The sequence below is a fragment of the Vipera berus genome (assembly GCF_964194415.1).
Source record: "Vipera berus genome assembly, chromosome: 1".
Classification (NCBI taxonomy): domain Eukaryota; kingdom Metazoa; phylum Chordata; class Lepidosauria; order Squamata; family Viperidae; genus Vipera; species Vipera berus.
In genome coordinates this window covers 279,342,243-279,362,663 of record NC_138202.1, presented here as the reverse complement: position 1 = coordinate 279,362,663, position 20,421 = coordinate 279,342,243, and the positions used below count along the sequence as shown (strand labels likewise).

At 38.4% G+C, this 20,421-nt stretch overlaps 1 protein-coding gene across 1 annotated transcript in view; it reads left to right on the top strand.

Annotated features, from left to right (window-relative positions):
- Positions 1-7,460: 7,460 nt before the first annotated feature.
- Positions 7,461-20,421, top strand: part of PLG (plasminogen) — a gene marked incomplete at both ends in the record, with an annotated part of 29,469 nt that continues 16,508 nt past the window's right edge. Inside the window, 9 exons of the mRNA XM_081312796.1 lie at positions 7,461-7,509; positions 9,988-10,123; positions 11,075-11,181; positions 12,620-12,734; positions 14,708-14,847; positions 16,286-16,406; positions 17,239-17,357; positions 17,903-18,062; positions 19,890-20,032. Coding sequence (XP_081168922.1) covers positions 7,461-7,509; positions 9,988-10,123; positions 11,075-11,181; positions 12,620-12,734; positions 14,708-14,847; positions 16,286-16,406; positions 17,239-17,357; positions 17,903-18,062; positions 19,890-20,032 — 1,090 coding nt within the window. The remainder of the gene's footprint in view (positions 7,510-9,987; positions 10,124-11,074; positions 11,182-12,619; positions 12,735-14,707; positions 14,848-16,285; positions 16,407-17,238; positions 17,358-17,902; positions 18,063-19,889; positions 20,033-20,421) is intronic.

Sequence of the window (20,421 nt, the reverse complement as noted above, 5' to 3'; positions counted from 1 at the left end):
TGTTCCCCAGTTCTGCTGCCACTTGCTATCTAATACCAAGAAAGTACTCAGTATCCTTGAGCACCGATTAAACTCATTAAGGACTGGGTGAGAGAGAACAAGAAGCAACAGATGGAAACTAATCAAGGAGAGAAGCAACCTAGAACTAAGGAGAAACTTCCTGACAGTTAGAACAATTAACCAGTGGAACAACCTGCCTTCAGAAGTGGTGAATGCTCCAACACTGGAAGTTTTTAAGAAGAGACTGGACAGCCATTTGTCTGAAATGGTATAGGGTTTCCTGCCTGAGCAGGGGGTTGGACTAGATGACCTCCAAGGTCCCTTCCAACTTTACTATTACGATAATGATTATGAAATTAAATCCAGAAAAGCAAGAATGGCTGCTGAAAAGGAAAAGCTGGGAACTATTTTGGATAAGGTTGCTCTCCCCAAGAAAGAATAGATTTGCTCTTGGTAAATTTTGAAAACTTGTAAAAGACTGGTGAGGTCTCAGAAAAATTGGACCAGGCCAAATACTGATCATCACCACCACCCGTTTTCAAGAAAGGAAAGCATAAGGACCCAGGAAGCCATAGACCTGTTAGATTGACACCTATACAAATTATTAAACAACATTTGGAGAGTGATAACTTATCTACCTTTATGTAAATAAAATGTAATTTGGGACAATCAAGAAAAACAAGCTTTTAGTAACAAAGACAGGTGCAAACACTTGTGTTCTTTCTTTTAATATTCATTTGAGTTGGGTAGTGTATAAGACTGAATGATGATTTGGGTGGGGGCAAAGAACAGCAAAACTGATCAATAATTCAGCCTAGAGTACAGAACAAAAAGGTTAAATGAAAGCTTTTTTTGTAAATCAAAGTGAATAATAGTGCTGTTTCAATTGTCCAGCCTCAATCCAGAGGATATCTTCATAAGATTTATGTAAATTGGTTTTCTTTTCTTGCTTAAATAATGTAAAGTATAATATATCATAATGTGAAATGTTAATTGTAAAGATAGAATAGAAAAAAATAAATTACTCTAATATATATATACAGAATTACAGATCTGAATTTTGGAGTGGGACTTCAGTACTCATGTTCATAATTAAATATACATATATATTATATCATTATATAATTAGCTTACATAGTTGCTTTTCCAAATTAAGTAATACTAGATTTTTAAAATGTATTGCGCAATTAGATCCATAAAACATTTTATATAATAGAGAATACATTATCCAAATGCGTACTGTATGTTGAATGAAAGCTTACCTAAGGAATGACTAAAAGGTCCTATATAATTATAATCATAATTTTCAGGCTTAAAGTGCAAAATGTCTGTTCTGACTTCCATGATCATCTTCAGAATGAAGTTCTGAGGTGCCTAAGATCACTCAAGGAGAATGAATAAGATTTGAGTCAAAGCCTTCCCAGTTAGCTCTTACGTTTGCCTATTCCCTAAAAATGGGAGGAATTTCACTGGTGTCAAAATATATGTTGTGGATGACTGGTATTGAAAAATGTGTCACATACAGTAGTGCTATTTTTAGCATGTAAAACCTAACTCCTCCCTAAGCTAGACGCAGGCTGAAAATCCCATTCTAAAATTCTCAATGAACTAGTGTGACTCACAAATAGACGTGCTCTTAAATCTTTCTCTGCATGTTATTTGTTTAGAATCAGAATAATATACTATAGTTACTCGAATGGGTCTCATAGTGGGTGGGTGAATCCATTGCTAAGGTTTTACGCCTTTCCTTCATTAATTTGCAAAGCCAGCAAAGAAAATATATACTTGAAAATTTGTATGAATCTTCCAGTACACTGCTTTGTTTTATTAGATTTATATTCCAACTGCTGCATGGGAGCTCAAGACAGCACTTGTAACGCCCCTTCCTCCTACTTTTCCTCACCGCATCAAGCCTGTGGGGTATCTTGAGCTGAAGTTGTAACTGAAGTCACTAACTTCCCTCCGTCCTGTACGCTCCCACAGAGAGGGCCTCCTCAGGGTACCACCGGTCAGAGAATGTCGACTGGTGACCCCCAGGGGGAGAGCATTCTCGGTGGGCGCACCAGTCCTTTGGAACCGCTTACCGGCTGAACTACGGATGGCCCCCGACCTTCGCTCCTTCCGGCGTGATCTAAAAACGTATCTATTCGAACAAGCCGGCCTGGTCTGATGGGTTTGGGGTTTTAACATTGTTTATAACTAACTTACTACATTGGGCACAATCATTTAACTTTAAATCTTGTATCCTGTATTCTTATTTTTATTGCCCTGTACACCGCCCTGAGTCCTTCGGGAGAAGGGCGGTATATAAATCAAATACCGTAAATAAATAAATAAATAAATAAATAAATAAATAAATAAATAAATAAATAAATAAATAAATTTCAACTTCTCTGCATAGACATATTTTTAATATATTTTCTCTACCATATTCCCTCCTAATAGATCAAGAAAGGCCTAGCCTCTGTGGAGGCATTTACTGTACAAGAATACAGAGGTGACCTTGAAGAAGGAATGCAAGAAGCATTAACTAAACAATGGGAAAGAAGAAGAGGTAAGAAAGATATCCAAGAAGGCAAGACAAGAAACAATGGATGGAAACCAATCCAGGAGACAAGCAACCTAGAACTAAGGAGAAATGTCCCAAGAGTGAGAACAATTAACCAATGGGACCCCTTGCCCTCAGAAGTTGTATGTGCTCCATCTCTGGAGGCTTTTAAGAAGAGACTGGACATCTACTTCTCTGAATAGATTTTTTTAAAATTAGATTTATATACCGCCCCTCTCCAAGGACTCGGGGCGGTGTACAGGGCAATTAAAACGCTAACAACACCCAAGGTATAAAAATTAAAATAAGATTAAATCAATAGCCCTAAGTAATAAATACAATCTAAAATTTAAATTTTTAAAAAATTTAAACACTAAAATCCAATCCCTCAGTCCAGGCCGGCCTGTTCAAACAACCAAGTCTTCAGGTCGCGGCGAAACGATGGTATGAAGTCTCCTGCTTGAGCAGCGGATTGGACTAGAAGACCTCCAAGGTCCCTTCCACATCTGTATTCTGTTATTCTGTAACACTTCTGCTTGACTTTGTTTCTGAAGAAGACACTCGCAGCAATCTGCAAATGCTTATTCCATTTCCTTGGTTGTACAATCCTGCAGAAGACTACAGTTCTTTAGACAAGGCTATGAAAGAAGTAGAAAAGAATGTTTCTGAGGAATCAAGTGATACCAGGAAAAGAAATGGCCCACAATGCTGAAGCTGAAGATGGAAAAAAGCTTGAACTAGAAATCCCCACCCAGTTTTCTTCTTTGATGCAGCAAATAAGCATCAGGGGATTTAGAGAGACAGAGAAAACTCTCCAGTAAATTGCCGTTAACACACCTGGTATTCTGCATATCTGTGTGTAAGAGTGAGGGAAAAGGAGAAGTTGTGGGTGACAAAGTGATACATTCACATATTGTTGACAACAATTGTGCGTGGGGAAGGAAAACACCTATCGATCAGCCAGCTTCAGTTCTTTTACCAAGTTTACCGCTAGATAAACATGTAACAGAATGCAGCTTCAGGCAGCCTGTCCTTGCTTGGAAGCAAGAGCCATTGCGTGCAGTGCCAAACAAGCCTACTGCTGACCACAAAGCCCCATGGATGTGCTTAATTAATGCCCAGGTGGGCGAGTGCATTGGGTTCACTGGACTATAAACGAAATGTGGCTGGCAGGTCACTGAACCAGGCAGGTCTCACAGCTACTTCCTTGACATGGGTTGTCTCTGGTCAGCTATCAGCGAGGGTGCTTTGTAACTTGGCTTCACTCATCTCCCCAATATATCTTGGATTCCACCTAGAACTGACAGGCTACATTCCCTCCATTCCTGAATAGAAAAAAGACCAAAGATGGAGAGAGGCAGCCTTTGGTTTCCTGGGTTCCCTTTGCCAGCCATCTTGCCCTCCTTGGACCCACATAAGCCACCCCGAGACTTTTTTTACTGCAGCCAGCTGCACCAAAAGGACAGACAAGTGAGAGGCAATCATCAGTACCACCTCAGACACCCCTGTCCCCCACTGCAACAGTGCTGGCTCTTTCTCCTGATCTTCCCTTCCCGCATTGTATTTCTTAGTCCAAAGAACCTTTGAGGGCTCCTAAATCAGCCATCCTATGGATCTGCCTTCATTCGCCCCTCTCAACCTATTCCTGCCTCCTCTCCCTTCCCCACGAAGGTGAGGAATTGGTGATTACTTTTCTTATTGGCAAATAATGCTTGGTGAGAGAAGGGGAAATGAATTCTGGGAGAATCTACCAGTCTCTTTTGTTAACTTATCCTGTATTAATACCTTTAAGGACAGCACCACTTGCCAGCCTTATTTCTGAGTTAGAATAGAATTTGGCTAATTGGCACAGCAAATTTTAGGTCAGTATACTTTTCTAGCAAGGACTAGCAGATTGTGTGTTAATGCAGATATCAAGCTGCAGGAAAATCCATTGTTAAGCAAATGGAAAAGATGGAGAGAATAGTGGACTTCCACAAAGTTCAATCCTTTGCTTTTGTATAAATAGTTGGGATGAAACAGGGAGGGAATGCATCTCAAACTTGCAAATAATAAAAGTGGGTGGTTTAGTCAGAAATAAAACTTGAAGTTAACAGAACAAAATGTACCAGACAGATACAAAATTATTCACTTAGGACACTGAAATCATTGGGGATCCTTGGCTTGGCAATAGTATGCATAAAACAGGCCTTGGATTAATAATTGATTGCAAACTGAGCATGAGTCATCAGCATATGGTGGCAGCAAAGAATTTCCATCTTTGGGATCATCAATCCATTATCAGAAATATAATTTTAAACTGCAGAAAGTAATTGTTCCATTTTATTCTACTCTGGTCAAATTCAAGCATTTTGTCCAGTGATGGGATTCACATGGGAACAGCTTCAGAGAAAGACAACAGGAATGATCAGGAGACTTGTTCACCATTGACCTAGCATTTAAAAAACTTGCATATCAGTCATTTGCCATCAGCTTGGTAAGCCTCTTGTAGTTTGGCCTTTGTCCAATTCTTTCTATATCACTTCTTGCCTTCTGAATTTTGTAAATAATTTTGTAAATAATTTTGTCAGAGTTGTAATTTTGGGACTTCCCCCCAACATTCAAGAATGACCTAAATTTATAGACAAAAGCATTAACCAAAATGATTTCTATGCTAGTAGGTAACGTGTGGTCACATGACAGGAAACCTTCAGTAGTACACTGCTACTTAAATGTGTTCTGCAGCTGATTACAATTTAACCACTATGCTAACTAAAGGGCCAGAACTGAGTTATCTCCAACAAACACACTCCTCTAGGTAAATCTCTGAGTGTATCAAAGAGGACAAACATGACTAGATCAACAGGTCCACAAAGATGATGAGATTTAGTCAACATACATGATAAGGAGGAAGCAGCATTAGTAGGAGCTTCTTCCTATTTACAAGCCAAAGCATCCTTAACATGCAGTGCACTGTCAGCATCTTAGTAGTTCCAGCCTCCAGATGAAGATTGTCAGGTTGTTAAATAAAAAGATAGCATGCAAAGAGGCCGTAGAAAGAAGCTAGCAGACAAGAGCAACAAAGATGATTAGGGAACTGGAGGCTAAAACATATAAAGAATGGTTGCAGGATTTGGGTATGTCTAGTTTAATAAAAAGAAGGAGTAGGGGTGACATGTTAGCAGTGTTCCAATATCTAAGGGGTTGCCACAAAGAAGAAGGAGACAATCTATTCGCCAAAGCACCTGAAGTCAGGACAGGAAGCAATGGATGGAAACTAATCAAGAAGAGAAACAACCTAGAACTAAGAGAAATTTCTTGACAATTGGAACAATTAATCAGTGGGACGACTTGACTCCAGAAGTTGTGATTGAACCAACATTGGAAGTTTTTAAGAATGGACAGCCATTTGTCTGAAATGGTATAGGGTTTCCTGCCTGAGCAGGGGGTTGGACTAGAAGACCTCCAAGGTCCCTTCCAACTCTGAGTATTCTGTTAAGCATTCCATTCTCTTCTGTTCTAGCAAGGTTAATCCTTCCCAGTTATCTATACAACTTGCCCATTTAGAGAAAATCATGTACTTAGTGAGTTTAGGATTACGAATGAAGGCAAATATACGTGTCCCAGGATAATGTTGCAGGATCCAACCTGGGTTGGTCACTGGGACCAGAAGTTTAGTCTTCCAAGCTTTTGGACTTGTGCTGGAGCCCACCCTCAGGGAACCTCTCTGTAATGGAATGTTCAGGATTACACTGGGATTGAAAATCAAATTTTGATTATTAAGAAGGGTTAGGTGTATGTTTAGTCAAAAAGATGGTACTGGAATACATAGGCTTTCTTAAAGAAGAATTTCAGCAATGGTTAATAATCATGATTTAATCTTTTCTGTACTAGGAACTGAATGTAACACTACAAATACCCCAAATACCTGATTCCTACCTTATGTTTTACCAGATGATAATATTCTGGAGAATTGGCTGGAGCAAGAAATCTATACACATAAATGGAGCCCAAGTTAATATTTTAAAGCTTGTCATTTGAAAGGCAGCTTTCCAACCTTGTAGTGACATTTACTCATTTGCTGCCATATGTTGGATAGGGTTGTGCCACACTAGGAGAGTTGTTGCTTATATGTCCAAAAGTTAAATCGAGTGCATAACTTCAGATGTACACAACCAACAAATACATTCTGTAATAGCTAGAAATCAGCCTGAGATAGGATTTCCCATTAGTGACGTATCTTGAAAAAGGTTGAAAAAAGCTGCATATGCATTTAGCATGCATATATATATATATATATATATATATATATATATATGTGTGTGTGTGTGTGTGTGTGTGTGTGTGTGTGTGTGTGTGTGTGTTTAATGTTTGTTAAGTATTTAGAATGCACTTGCTTAGGTCCAAAGCACGGGACAAATCTTATTTCCTGTTTCAGCCTAACCCAAGGCCATCTACAGGCAGTAGCCACAGCAGTGGCAGCTCATATTTGTGTAAATTCTTTGGCTTGCTAACAAAGGGCCTAGGGGTTAAAACAACTGCTTAAGATGCAGTCGGCCCAGGTTCGAATCTCAGAAGGGTATGGCTGACTGATGAGAACAAATAAGTTTGAAATGATCATATCTGTCTCCCTTTATTCTTAGTTAGCAAGCCAAAAAATGTACACGCACACACACACACACACACACACACACACACAATATCTACCTTTCTGTTTCATCAATTCAAACATTTAGATGTTATTTTGTAAGATCCTGAATTCAAGGTAATGTTTGAACATTTCATCCAGACAAGAGAAGCCCAAAGTACTGAGAGAATATTTAACCCAATTTGGTTAATCTCCTTTGCTTGAGGCTTGTCTAACTAAACTAAGTCAATAAAACTTTGTCCACAGACACACACAGCTCTCAGCACACAACCTGCCTGTCCCAAAATGGAGTGCTGCAAATATATTTTTGGATTAGTTTTCTTTCTCTACACAGGTATGTTTCTTTTTGCTGCTTTTCAGAAGAATTGAGATAATAGAACTCTCAGAAATATTATCATATTTAATGAGTGTTGGACTGAACCTTGGAAGTTTGAATGGACATACACTTGATAACTGCTTGATGTTACTAACTTTATATATAAAATACTAAATAATTACATTTCTGTTTCTAAAACCTTACATTGCAATGAAATCTGATTTTGCTAAATGTTTTACAGTCCCAGGAACTAATGGTGCTAAGAGAAACTGACTGACTGCCCGATTTAATGTAAAATGAGATGTGAGATTTTCTGTACCTAAAATTTTGCAAATTGTGTCCTGTATACTATGTAACTTTCAGTAATCTAGGAACCGCTCATATAAAGTGAGCACACATATCATATTCTCTATGAAAATTTAATATCATATATCGTATTGCATCTTCTATTAATATTTATTACTCTTGGATTATATTCCTCTTCTTTTCTAATACATGTCTCTGGGTTGTTTAGAAATAATGTTACTGGGCAGGCAGGTTACAGGGCTAGATTTAATTAATGGTGGGGCAACTCCATCTTTTGTCGAAAAACGCAAATTGTTGCAGAAGAGGCGCAAGCTAAGTATGTTTCATATTACAAACAAGTTCTAGGTAAGCTTTCTAGCTAGACAATACTTTCTTAAAAGGGACTCAAAATGCTTTTGAATACAACAAAGCTGACAGCAGGAACATGTGACTACAGTAATTCAGCAGCCATTTTAATGGCCCTTGGAGCGTTCTTCATCCTAAACCAGAAAGAAGCTAGAACTTCCATTATACGATAATTTTCAACTCACCATAATTGTGTTTTGACTTTATTTAGCAGATTGTTGAATATTCCAGATGGACAAGGTTTCTATCACTTAGGGTTTTTTTTCTCTCCTGTTTCAGTAGCTTCCAATCACCAATTCACTACAGTGTCGGGTGCTGAAGACCATTATCAACAGGAATGGATAGGGAGGATTCTGGAGGCTGGAAATAAAACAGCAGCTTTGCTCTTCTAAGCCTATTAAGACCTAGTCCTAGGCTTTCTCCTGCTTAAATAGAAAATGCCTAAGACATATCATTCGTACCCAAGTTTCACCAGAGAAGAAAGGTAGAAACAAAACAAATGCTAATTTCCCAAAGGTGACCTTTCATTTGGCTCAACAATGGCTCAGCAGTTTGCGATTGCATAAGGTTTACTGGAGACATTGCTTAAAACGTAGCCAAAATCAAGCCAGCGGAGAAAGGACACTTACCAGTGAAACAAACAATAGCATACAGGGACTCAAAAATCTCACAATCTCTCCTTTTCCCCTTGGATAAATTTATGAAAGTGCTCTTGGGACAAAAAGTTAGCGATGAGCCTGATGACGGCACAACTTTGATGCACTGCCTTGAAAAAGATGGGTTTGCGGTCTCTTCCCCATTTTATCTCCTGGCCTGGAAAGTGAAGATTATCAAGACTCTTCTGAAGGAGACAGAATGCCCCTCACTTCACCTGAGGCAGCAGCTGGTTTTCAGAAGAGATGGCATCTAAATACTGTTGCTTCTTCAAAAGACAGCGATAACTACATAAGGAAGTGCAAGGAACTCAAGTAGAGAGTCAGTTTGGTCTAGTGGTTAAGGCACCATGCTAGAAAACAGGACACTGGGAATTATAGTACTGCCTTAGGTATGAAAGGGGGGACTTTGGGCCTGTCATTCACTCTCAGCCCAACTCACCTTGCAGGGTGTTTTTTTGTGGGGGAAATAGGAGGAGGAAGGAGTATTGCTATGTTCACCATCTTGAGTTATATATAAAAATAAAGGCGAGTTAAACCAAAACTAAACAAGAAGGAAAGGGTGTGCTGACATTATTTCTCTTGCAAATACATATACACTTATTTGGTACCTGAGGCAATTATTTTTTATCTAACTCGGTGCTTCTCAATAGACACACTTATAAAACCAGCAGAATTGTTTAGAAGGGTTCCATATCAAGTACTACAGAAAAATCGGGCATAATCTCAGGTTCTTCCTTTGCCGTAATCATTCCATTCACCGTAGCCCTACTCTGTCATTTTCATAAGAAACCTAGGAATTGTCATTCCATTTGCATATTTATCATCCCTTGCTTGGGGGATCAAACGTTCATCTGCTGGCCTGTCATTCTAGTTCTGGGGGCCATGATTCCAGTTCCAGGAATGTCACCCTCTCACAATCACTCTTATTCTGCCACTCAGATCACCATATAATAACTTTTGGTAAAACTTCTTTCTCAGCTGCCACTGGAATAATTAAAGTTTTCCCCCAAGTGTTAATTTAACCCTTTGCACGAATGTAATTCTTGCATATTCAGGCAATCTGCAGACTTTACCTTCTGGTACGTATACTTCCCTGCATGTGTAGAAGAAGGAAGCTTGTCATCTGGTGAAAAGTATGTGTTTGGTGTTTTTACTATCTCAATTCGTCTCACCTTTTTTCCCCTTTCAGTTCAAGGAGGTATTCTGGATGATTATGTAAGGACAGATGGTGCTTGGATCCTTAGTCAAGAATCCACCACCTATAGAACTTTAACTAAAACAGCTTGTGGTTTGAAATGTGAAACTGAAACAGCATTTACCTGCAGGTAATCATAGTATTTCCGCATTTTGTGAAAGTTGCTCAAATGTTTTGATTGTTGCTGATTGTTATCTGAAATCTCCCTTAGAGACTAATGACAGTTGTTAAGTGAGTTTTGCCCCATTTTACGACCTTTCTTGCCATAGTTGTTAAGTTAGTAACATGGTTGTTAAGTGAATCGGTGTTCCCCATTGACTTTGCTGGTCAAAAGGCCGCAGAAGAGGATTTTATGCCTCTGGGACACTGCAACCGTCATAAATACATGTTAGCGGCTGAATTTTGATCACGTGATCATGCCGATGCTGCAACGGTCCTAAGTGTGAAAAAGTCATAAGTCACTTTTTTCAGTGCTGGTGTACCTTTGAATGGTCACTAAATGGTCACTAAACGAATGGTTGTAAATCGGGGGCTACCTGTATTAAGGACCCTTACGATTTTTGTATTGAATTGTGATTGGTTTCTGGTAGTAGATACCACTATGCAACTATGTTTTGACATAATAACAATCTCATGACTTTTTAAATATGGCTCTTCTTTTGCAGGTACCGCATTAGTAAAAATTAGTAAATGAATCCTCAGAATTATGCATTAAGTATTGACATTTAATCTGCTACTCCATTAGGACTGGATCCATCACAGCTTGAACCAGTGAAAGAAGGAGATTCTTTTGCTCCTTAGCAATTCTTCCTCTGCTCCAAATCTAGATTTCCAAGTAAATTTAGTGAAGGTATAAGGGATACAGAAGAAGAGGAGAGCCATTACCGTTTATCTGATCTAGGTTAGGTTTAATGCTGCTGTGTTATGATTGTCAACATTCTTTTGCTTTTCATGTATTTTATTTCTGTTATTTTTATGGTAAGTTGGAATGTGCCTCCAAACTGGGCAAATTATGCCTCTAAATAAAATGCAAACCAACACTTTAAAGTGACAGCATCCCTCTTCTCTGCCCTTTCTACAGGGCATTTCTATTTATAGCGAAAGAGCAGCAATGCATTACGCTGGCCGACAATACTAAAACAGCGGGTGTGTTCAGAAAAGCAGGGGCCATTCTCTTTGAAAAACGAAGTAAGTGTACACTTTTGGATATTATGCCTTTTGCAGTTCCTTATGCGACGTAACGATTCATGAAATTTGGAGGAATTGTTAGTTGAGGTAGTATGAATTTTGCAGGTGATGTCCAGGGAATCTTGACTTCAGGAGAAAAGACTATAAGGTGATTCAATTCAAGGCATTGGTTGTGATATGGTAAAACATGGAATCAAGCAAGAAATTGTTTATCTGCAGTTGTTTCAAAGCCTGCTATATGTAAACCAATCAGTAGCCATGTAAGATTTACAATCAACAGCCATGTAAGATTTACCCATCAGTAGCCCATGTAAGTTGAAAAATGCAGAACACATTACAAGATAGTCGTGGATGAATGCAAGATGTTGATGGCGTTTCTGACTGATCCACATTCTGACATCCACAGGTAGTCCTCAATTTAGCAACATAAATTCTGGGCTAAATTGTGGTTGTAAGCCAAGGACTACCTGTAGTTTTGTTCAGTGATGTCTGACTGCCAACAAAATGACATTGTTTGCCCCCTCTTTTTCAGTGTCTCACACACACACACCCCAGTCCAATACTATTTTGTGAGATTGGGATACTCCATGAATTAGTTTTAAGGAGCATAGGAGGCTACAACACAGGAGGAAATGGTCCTCTTAATCAAAATTGACAGTCACCCGCTATATGTTTGTTTTTCTTGGTGTCCTTTATGTCCCTTACTGTATTTGCAGTTGGAAAGAGAAGCTGATGTAGTCACCAATGTTGGGTTTAAAGCAGCCCTTCATTTCATTTGGATAATCACTCATTTGTTGCTCAGCTCAATTTTCTATTCTGTGCTCAGAGAATGAGCATCAGGAAATCAGAGCATTAAAAAAAGTAACCTAAATTTGGTTTGATTTACACTTTTGTTGAATTAATATTAGAACTGATTTAATATAATTATTCTCTAGTCACCTACTTCACATTGCATTCCCCCTGAACTATTGTAATTAAAATACCCATCTGGTAACACTTTTGAGACCATAGCTAGAGGTAGAAGCTAACCAACCTGGGCAGAGCTGAAAAAAGCTAACCAGCATTAGGTCCAGCATTTAGATGGGAGACCACCAGAAAAATCTGGATTGCAATCTCGATTGGCAAATGTTAAAAAAAAAAGCAGAAGAAGATAATGACATACTTTTTCCATGTTGTAGCCATGTGGTCCTTAAAAATCAAGCTCAGCTTGAAAGAATCTTTACCTTTTAAATTAAGTTTGTTAAACATTTTGCTTGTAATCCAAGGTTTGCAATTCCATGATCTCAGGTTGTGATCGCCTAATTAAACTGAACATGAAGGCCACATGTTAAAAGTGTTCAACCTGGGTGGAGGTCCATCTGTAAACAATGATTTTTCTTTGGCGAAAGGGTGCTCTGTGATAACAATAGCGATTCTTAATAACCACATTTTCTTTCAGTGTATCTCCTGGAGTGCAGAATTGGAAACGGAGTGGACTACAGAGGAACTGAATCAAAAACACAGAATGGTGTACTATGTCAGAAATGGACCGAAAACAGCCCTCATAGACCCAAGTATGACCTTTTCCTATCTCAGTAAAATGGCCTTCGATTTTCTATAGCCATATGAATTCAGAATGATTTGACTTGAATTTTTGTAGGAAATGTGTGTAGCACGATTCAGCAAAAATGAGCCATGGCTAAGCCTGCAATCTTCTGCTTGCTTACTTGAAAGGAACTAACTATATTGAATTCAAGAGAGCCTTCTGAACAGAGATTTTTAAAAAATATTTTGTAATTAAGCTTCTAAATCACCCATCTCGCTGAGGCGACTCTAAGATTTGCTTTCTTGTCCCATTAATAAGAGCAGGTTTACTGAACAGACAGTTTTCTGGAAGTGCATAGAATATAGTGAAGCATATTAGTGTGCCACAACTAGAATTTCCATTGGCTTCTCTCTGTTCCCACATGCTGCAGAAAATATGATTAAATGCTAATATATCTGAACTCCAGCTGTATGAAGTAGCTGTTACTGTTTTTTTAAAGCTATCCCCAAAAGTTTTGAATTAGTACATGTTCAATACCTTTTAAAATACTTTTTTTTATTATCGCTCTCTTATTCACTTCACTTAGAGGACAGGAAGGCCTGGAGGAACGTTGTCCATGGGGTCGCGATGGGTCGGACACGACTTCGCAGCTAACAACAACAACAAATTCACTTATTACAAAATTACCATAATGAGCAATGGCTTCTGGCCAATTCTTTCTCATCTTGAAAAAAAAAGCTAAAACCATTTCTGAATCATGGCCAGGAAAACCTCATACAGTGGATGAGCATGATGTTGTTGTTGAGATTGTTGCTGTTGTTAAATGACACTTTTCCAAGTAGTTAAAAGTTGCAAGACAGTACTTAGTTTGACTAGGAGGACAATTTGAGAGATATATAAAAAATGGTATATGGTATAATTAAGTGCTTTTCAAACTTGGTAAATTTAAGACGTGTGGACTTCAACTTTCAGAATTACCCAGGTAGCATGCTGCAGTTACCTGTGTAGAATATTGGTGAAAGCAATAGTATAAGCAAGAAATAAATGCTTTTACGTATGTGAAGTCTCCAAAGAGAGACAGCTGTCTTTCCCTTAAAACCCTCCCCTCCTTTCCCCCAGTTGAAATGGGGAAAAGGTGAGCAACTTCAGCTCTAGTGTCCTCTCCTGTTTAGAGTGCTGGAAGCCTTAACAAGTTAAACACTTATTGACTGTGTCCTGTTCACATTTCTTTGTCTAACCTAATGTTATTCAGAGTGAGCGCCTGATACTCGTCCCAGCTTCTGCCAACCTAGCAGTTCGAAAGCACATAAAAATGCAAGTAGAAAAATAGGGACCACTACGGTGGGAAGGTAACAGCGTTCCGTGCGCCTTTGGCGTCTAGTCATGCTGGCCACATGACCACAGAGACGTCCTCGGACAAGCGCTGGCTCTTTGGCTTTGAAATGGAGATGAGCACTGGCCCCTAGATTTGGAAATGACTAGCACGCATGTGCGGGGGAACCTTTACCTTACCTTAATGTTATTCAAAGAACGTGTAAAAAATCTAGGACCCATTTACTCCAGTGAAAGTGAAACGTCCACATTCAGATCGGTTTTATTTGCAAAGTGGTGGCCATTGCAGCATCTCTGGGGTCATATGATCATGATTTATGATGCTCTCTGTCAGCTTCCCCCAAGAAAAGTCAATGGGGAAGCCTACAGGAAGTCAGAAGTTGCCCCCACTCTGGCTGCTTTTTTGCCTGCCTGTGATCGTTCTGTTTATCTGTTTAGGTCTTTCTTCTTTAATAAAATGATGTTTTCTTCTTTAGTTTTCAAAGCAAAGCGATAGCAATGCCATAAAGAAAATTAATGTTCATTCTGGTCAAATCAGACTTCACTACCTTTCTCCCAAAGGATGATTAAATGAGTCACAATGTTGTCTAATATAACTTAATCTTTTGAATCTCTAAGAAAAAAAGGTATGACTTATGTAACAATAGTCTTGTCTTTTGTTTTCATTAGGTATACACCGTTTCTTTACCCTAATGCTTCATTAGAGGAAAATTACTGCAGAAATCCAGATCGTGATGTGAAAGGTCCCTGGTGCTATACAACAGATCCTAAAACCAGATTTGATTATTGCAACATTCCTGAATGCGAAGGTAGAATTGCACACAATGGAATTTTAGTTCCTCAAGAAAATTTTGAATGCAAAGTATTGTTCTTTTTAATGATGTATAGGTAGACAACCTATACACTGTACAACAGGGGTGTCAAACTGCAGGCTGAACATGTCACGGGGAAACCGCGCCCACCCCATTGCCGGCAATGGGGAAAACCTCCGATATGTTGCGTGACATCGTGTGATGTTGCAAGTTTGACAAGTCTGCTGTACAAAATTTAGAAAAAATATTTAGGAAAAAAGTAAACATTGGAGTAGCACTTTCTTATTCAAGTGTAAGAGAGAACATGAAATAATGCTAGGTATTTATTTAACAGCCGATAATTGAATAGAACAATTAATCAGTGGAACGACCTGCCTTCAGAAGTTGTGAATGCTCCAACACTGGAAGTTTTTAAGAAGAGACACGACAACCATTTGTCTGAAATGGTATAGGGCTTCCTGCCTGATCAGGGGGTTGGACTAGAGGACCTCCAGGGTCCCTTCCAACTTTGTTGTTGTTGTTGTTGTTATTCTGAGTAAGTGCCCACTAGACATGATGTTATTTCATTCTTTTTTTATGGTCACTAACCAGGATCACAAAGAAAATAAACGTTTATTTTCTATTTCAAATAAAACAAAGTGCGAACATAATTATAACAATATCAATGAAGCGATCAAGGTGGAATGATAATTACTTAAATCTAATTAATCTATGTATGTTTCATGATACAGAACAGGTTATATTAAATTGCAATATATTTATTCTCGAGGATCGTGTAACTTCTCTAACAATAGCATTTCGTAAATAGAAATAGTTTGATAATAATGAAAATGGTAATATTTTAAAACATTTACAACTAACAGAAGTTGAAACATTTGCAAACCTAGGATGATTCAAATGTTGTTATATTTAAAAGTTATTGTTATGTTTAAGCTATTATTAGTCAATAAATAAATTAGCAGAGAAAAATTCTGTATTAGCCCATATCTGATCACCCCCAAACGTGATTCCCTTAAGATAAAAACAAGAAAAATCGTTCCATAAATCAAAACAAATTGTCAATAGGTGTGTTTGCCTGTAAGGCCTAGAACTCACAACCTCTTGGTTTCTAACCTTACCTGATGCCTTCACATTACACCAAACTGGCTCTCACCATAGCATAAATTAAGCATCTATAAAGACAAAATGAAAAGATTAATGTATAAATTTTTGTTTAGATTGACTTACCGGTAGTTCAAAGCAATTTGAAGTATGAATCCTGACCATTCTAGATTCCTTCTAAAATGAGAAATCTCATCGCTGAGCAACCTAGGATAACAGATCCCATTTCAGACAGAAGAACACTTGGGCATCATGATTCCTACCATCCAGAGGGCAGGGGGAAAAAAATCCTGTAGGATAAACCTGCTTGACTCACGGATATTTATCCTTACAGACAAGTGTATGCACTGCAGTGGGGAAAACTATCGAGGCAAAGTTTCCACCACGGAATCTGGGCTCACATGCCAGGCGTGGGCTTCCCAAGAGCCCCATGCTCACGGGTACATTCCTTCAAAGTAAGTCTACAAGCTTCAGTTTCACTCGTGGACCCTTATTAGAGACATATGGGGAAAAGTGAAAGTGTGTGTGGGAGACAAATCATTTCAGGTAACTTTTGTCCTTGAAAAGGAAAATAAGAGCATATATTATTTTTTTAATGTAATGTATTAAGCAGCACACCTGGTTCACTGGAAAGACTTTTACTCCAAATTTCATTAAGGGTGACTGAAAGTAGCATTTTTTTTTTATCTGTATCGTAACTAAAGGTTTTGGCATCTAATAAATAAATTTTCGGTTGCTGTTGTTTTTTTTTAGCTTAGATATGTGGTCTGAACAGAAATAATGTAATTTAGCATGCAGAGATATCTGCTCAGAGGGCAGGTGGTTAAAAGAAGTCAAAATGCTAGGCGTCAATAAAATAAAAGTCATTGTCCCTTTTTACACATTACCATCGATGCATTCAGTCACACTAGCCTTACTGTCTTGGATTTTGGAACACACACACATAATCCCCAACACCCACGTTTACATAGTTTTCTGAGGTGATATTGGGCTACATCCAAAGGAAATTCTGGGGATTCAAAAGGAGTTTTTCCTTTTTCTCCTCGGCCTTTATTTCCCACATATCAAATCTGCTCTGAGTAATCTCTGAAGAGATTAACAGGAAGAAATTTGAGATCAGAGAATGTGGTACTGTGGAAGAGGAATACAGGAATACATTATCTTGGCTGAACACCATTCTATCAACACTGAAACACCATTGGGTTCAAATTGAAACACCATTGGGTTCAACCAAACCTGTCAAGAGATGGTTAGGAAGACATTTCTATCTTTTCATCCAATATTCAGATTCCCAGAAAAGAATTTGATATCAAACTACTGCCGTAATCCTGATGGTGAGCCACGTCCTTGGTGTTTCACCTCCCTCCTGACGAAACGCTGGGAATTCTGTAATATTCCACGGTGCGGTAAGTATCATTTATGTAATTACTGACCTGCAATAATCACAATATAGTAACAATTCTGTGGAGAAAACAATGTTTTAATTGTTTGGGGGGGGGAATTCTGTGATCTCACTTTTATAAACGTAAAACATATACACAAGTGGCTTTTCAGAAAATAGCACATATATTCTATTTGTCTATATAGCATGTATATTCCATATGTCTATATTTTTAAAGTAGTCCTCATTTAGTAACAACAAATGGGACCATCAATTGTTGTTAATGAAGTGGTCGCTAAGTGAAACTGCTTATGATTTTCTTCAGCTTTCCTTTGCTTTACAGACCTGAAAAGGTCCAAGGATTGTTCACAAAGTTACTTTTTTTATCATTGTAGTAAGTGCAAATGGTCACCAAATTAAGCAGTCACTAAATGAGAACTACCTGTAATTTTTTTTTTCATATGGAGTAGCTTTTTTGGCCTTTCACCTCTGGATTGCCAGGGCCTTGCAATTTTTAGCATACAGAGTCTGAAGGTGCTGATTTATTTTGCATTACCTTTGCGGATATAGCTACACCTCTGCCAGCTATTACGGGCCAACAGTGCCTTGTAGGAAATGGAGAAGATTACCGAGGAAATATAGGAGTGACTGAAACAGGAAAAACCTGTCAATCATGGGCATCCCAAGAACCTCATGCCCATGCAAGAAGTCCAGAAAACTACCCTTGCAAGTATGTTAAACAACTCTGTCATCACCTTGTTGCTACGGTAAAGAAAAAGGCAAGGCATCTTGAAAGAAACAACAGTTCAGTTATTTTGCTTCTCAGATAACAATAGCAATATACCACTTCACACAGTGCCTTACAGCCCTCTCTAAGCGGTTTACAGAGTCAGCATATTGGCCCCAGCAATTTGGGTCCTCATTTTACCGACCTCAGAAGGATGGAAGGCTGAGTCAACCTTGAGCCAGTCAGGATCAAACTGCTGGCAGTGAGCAGTAAGGTAGCCTGCGATACTGCATTCTGCAATAGTGGCGAATATCGGATGTAGGATGAGGGTGAAGGTTCGTGAGTTAAACAAATTTCAACCAGAGAATTCTGTTCGAAATTCAGTCTCAGGTTCATTCTGCTACCTCAGAACTTGGCAGAGATATCATATCTGCCAACTAGTATGCAACTTGTGTTAGGCATCTTAAAAACTAATTGGCTTTCCTCATATTGAAGGCTTCCAGTTGGTGCCAGCTGATTATTGTAAGTATTGAAGCTGAATTCATTTAGCTAGTAGATCTCATAGAAGCTAAATATTAAGACCTGCTTAATATTTGGATGGAAAACCACTAAGAAATCCCAAGATGTTTCCCTTTCTCTTTCATTCTCCCAAATACTGGAAGGAGTTCATGATTTTAGTGTTGCTAAAAATACCCCAAATGGATGTGTTGATATAGTCAGGGGTCAGGTTCGTCTGAAGGAAGGCTTCACATTGACCTTAATTTGGGGAAGGCTTGGTCTAAGAAGCTAATGCTGCCCAAATCTGTTTAAGGGACATAGTTTCACTTAGCATCTTTCAAATAATAAGTAGTTCCATATTGTGCCAAGCTACAACATGGCTTATTTATTTATTTCTTCTTGGCTTTGTTTGATGCATGCATCTTTCAATCACGGCGCATCATTAATCGTTCATTAATTCACTCAATTCTATAAATGCCCATCATAGATAATGACTCTGGTTGGCTTATAATTTAAAAAATTACAGTAAAAATATTTAAAAGAGCCTTGGTGGAGCAGTGGGCTAATGCCTCCTTAAGTAACACCAGCTGCCTGCAATTATTGCAGGTTCGCATCCCACCAGGTTCAAGGTTGACTCAGCCTTCCATCCTTCCAAGGTAGGTAAAATGAGGACCCAGATTGTTGGGGGCAATAAGCTGACTTTGTAATAATGCCGCTTGGGGGGGGGGGCGAAAGCCCTAATAAGCAGGCATATACATAGAATGAAGGCTATTACTAAGCACATTTGATTTGTGCTTAGATTGTAAGCCGCTCTGAGTCTTCGGAGAAGGGCGGGATATAAATGGGATTAAAAATATGTTTTAAAATAATAAAAATAACAGAAACATCCAAAATAAATATACATAGCAGCCAGGATACTTGGTCAGTTAGCAATACAGCCAGGAAATGGTCCCCTTAACACATTCAGTGCATCAGGAATGGGAATACAGGCAAATTTTTAGAGCCTTATGAAAAGCTAACAAGATTGGGGCCATTCTAATCTCCAAAAGAAGGACGGGAGCGACTGTGGAAAAATTTCTAACAAATAACAAATTATACATGGAGCAGCCCCCATGGCTTCCTTAACAAACGCTCATTGAAAAATCCTTGTTATGAACCCAACCATTGCATTAAAAATGGGTGCAGAATCAGATTGAAATCTGAAACTTAATGAAGACTTTTGCTTTATTCAATACCTGTTTTCAAGTTAGTAACTCAGACTTCATGTTATAGTAATGTTTACCTCTCTTGTTCCCTTAAACTTTTCTTACTTTTATGCACATTTTATTTCAGAGGTTTAGAAGAAAACTATTGTAGAAACCCTGATGGAGAGACTAAGCCTTGGTGCTATACAACTGACCCAAATACTCGATGGGAATACTGCAATATTGCTACTAAATGTGATGATGTCATCACAGTTACTGGTAAGAATATTTGTACCGGTATTTGTGTAATTGAGAAAGGGACGAAGTAACTAAAATGTTTTGAACTTTTAAACAAAACTCTAGGAAAGTAAAGGTGCAAAACTAAAATAAAGTTGAGAAAAAGGCAATAGAAATAGACTTGGCAAGTTGTGTGAATTCAATATGATTCATGTACAGCATGTTTTAAATTCAGATGTTATGCTTATATCTATTTCATATTAGTGCTTATTTACATAAAATGACAGGATCAGTTCAAAATTTTGATAGAAGTCTTCTAATTTTAGAAATAGTCAGCTATTAAGAGGACTGTGAGAAGAACTTTCTTCTGGCTAAAATATTTTGGATAGTGGCTTGCAACTGCTACAAACTTGTAAAACAGAATTGACTACGTATTAGTAAAT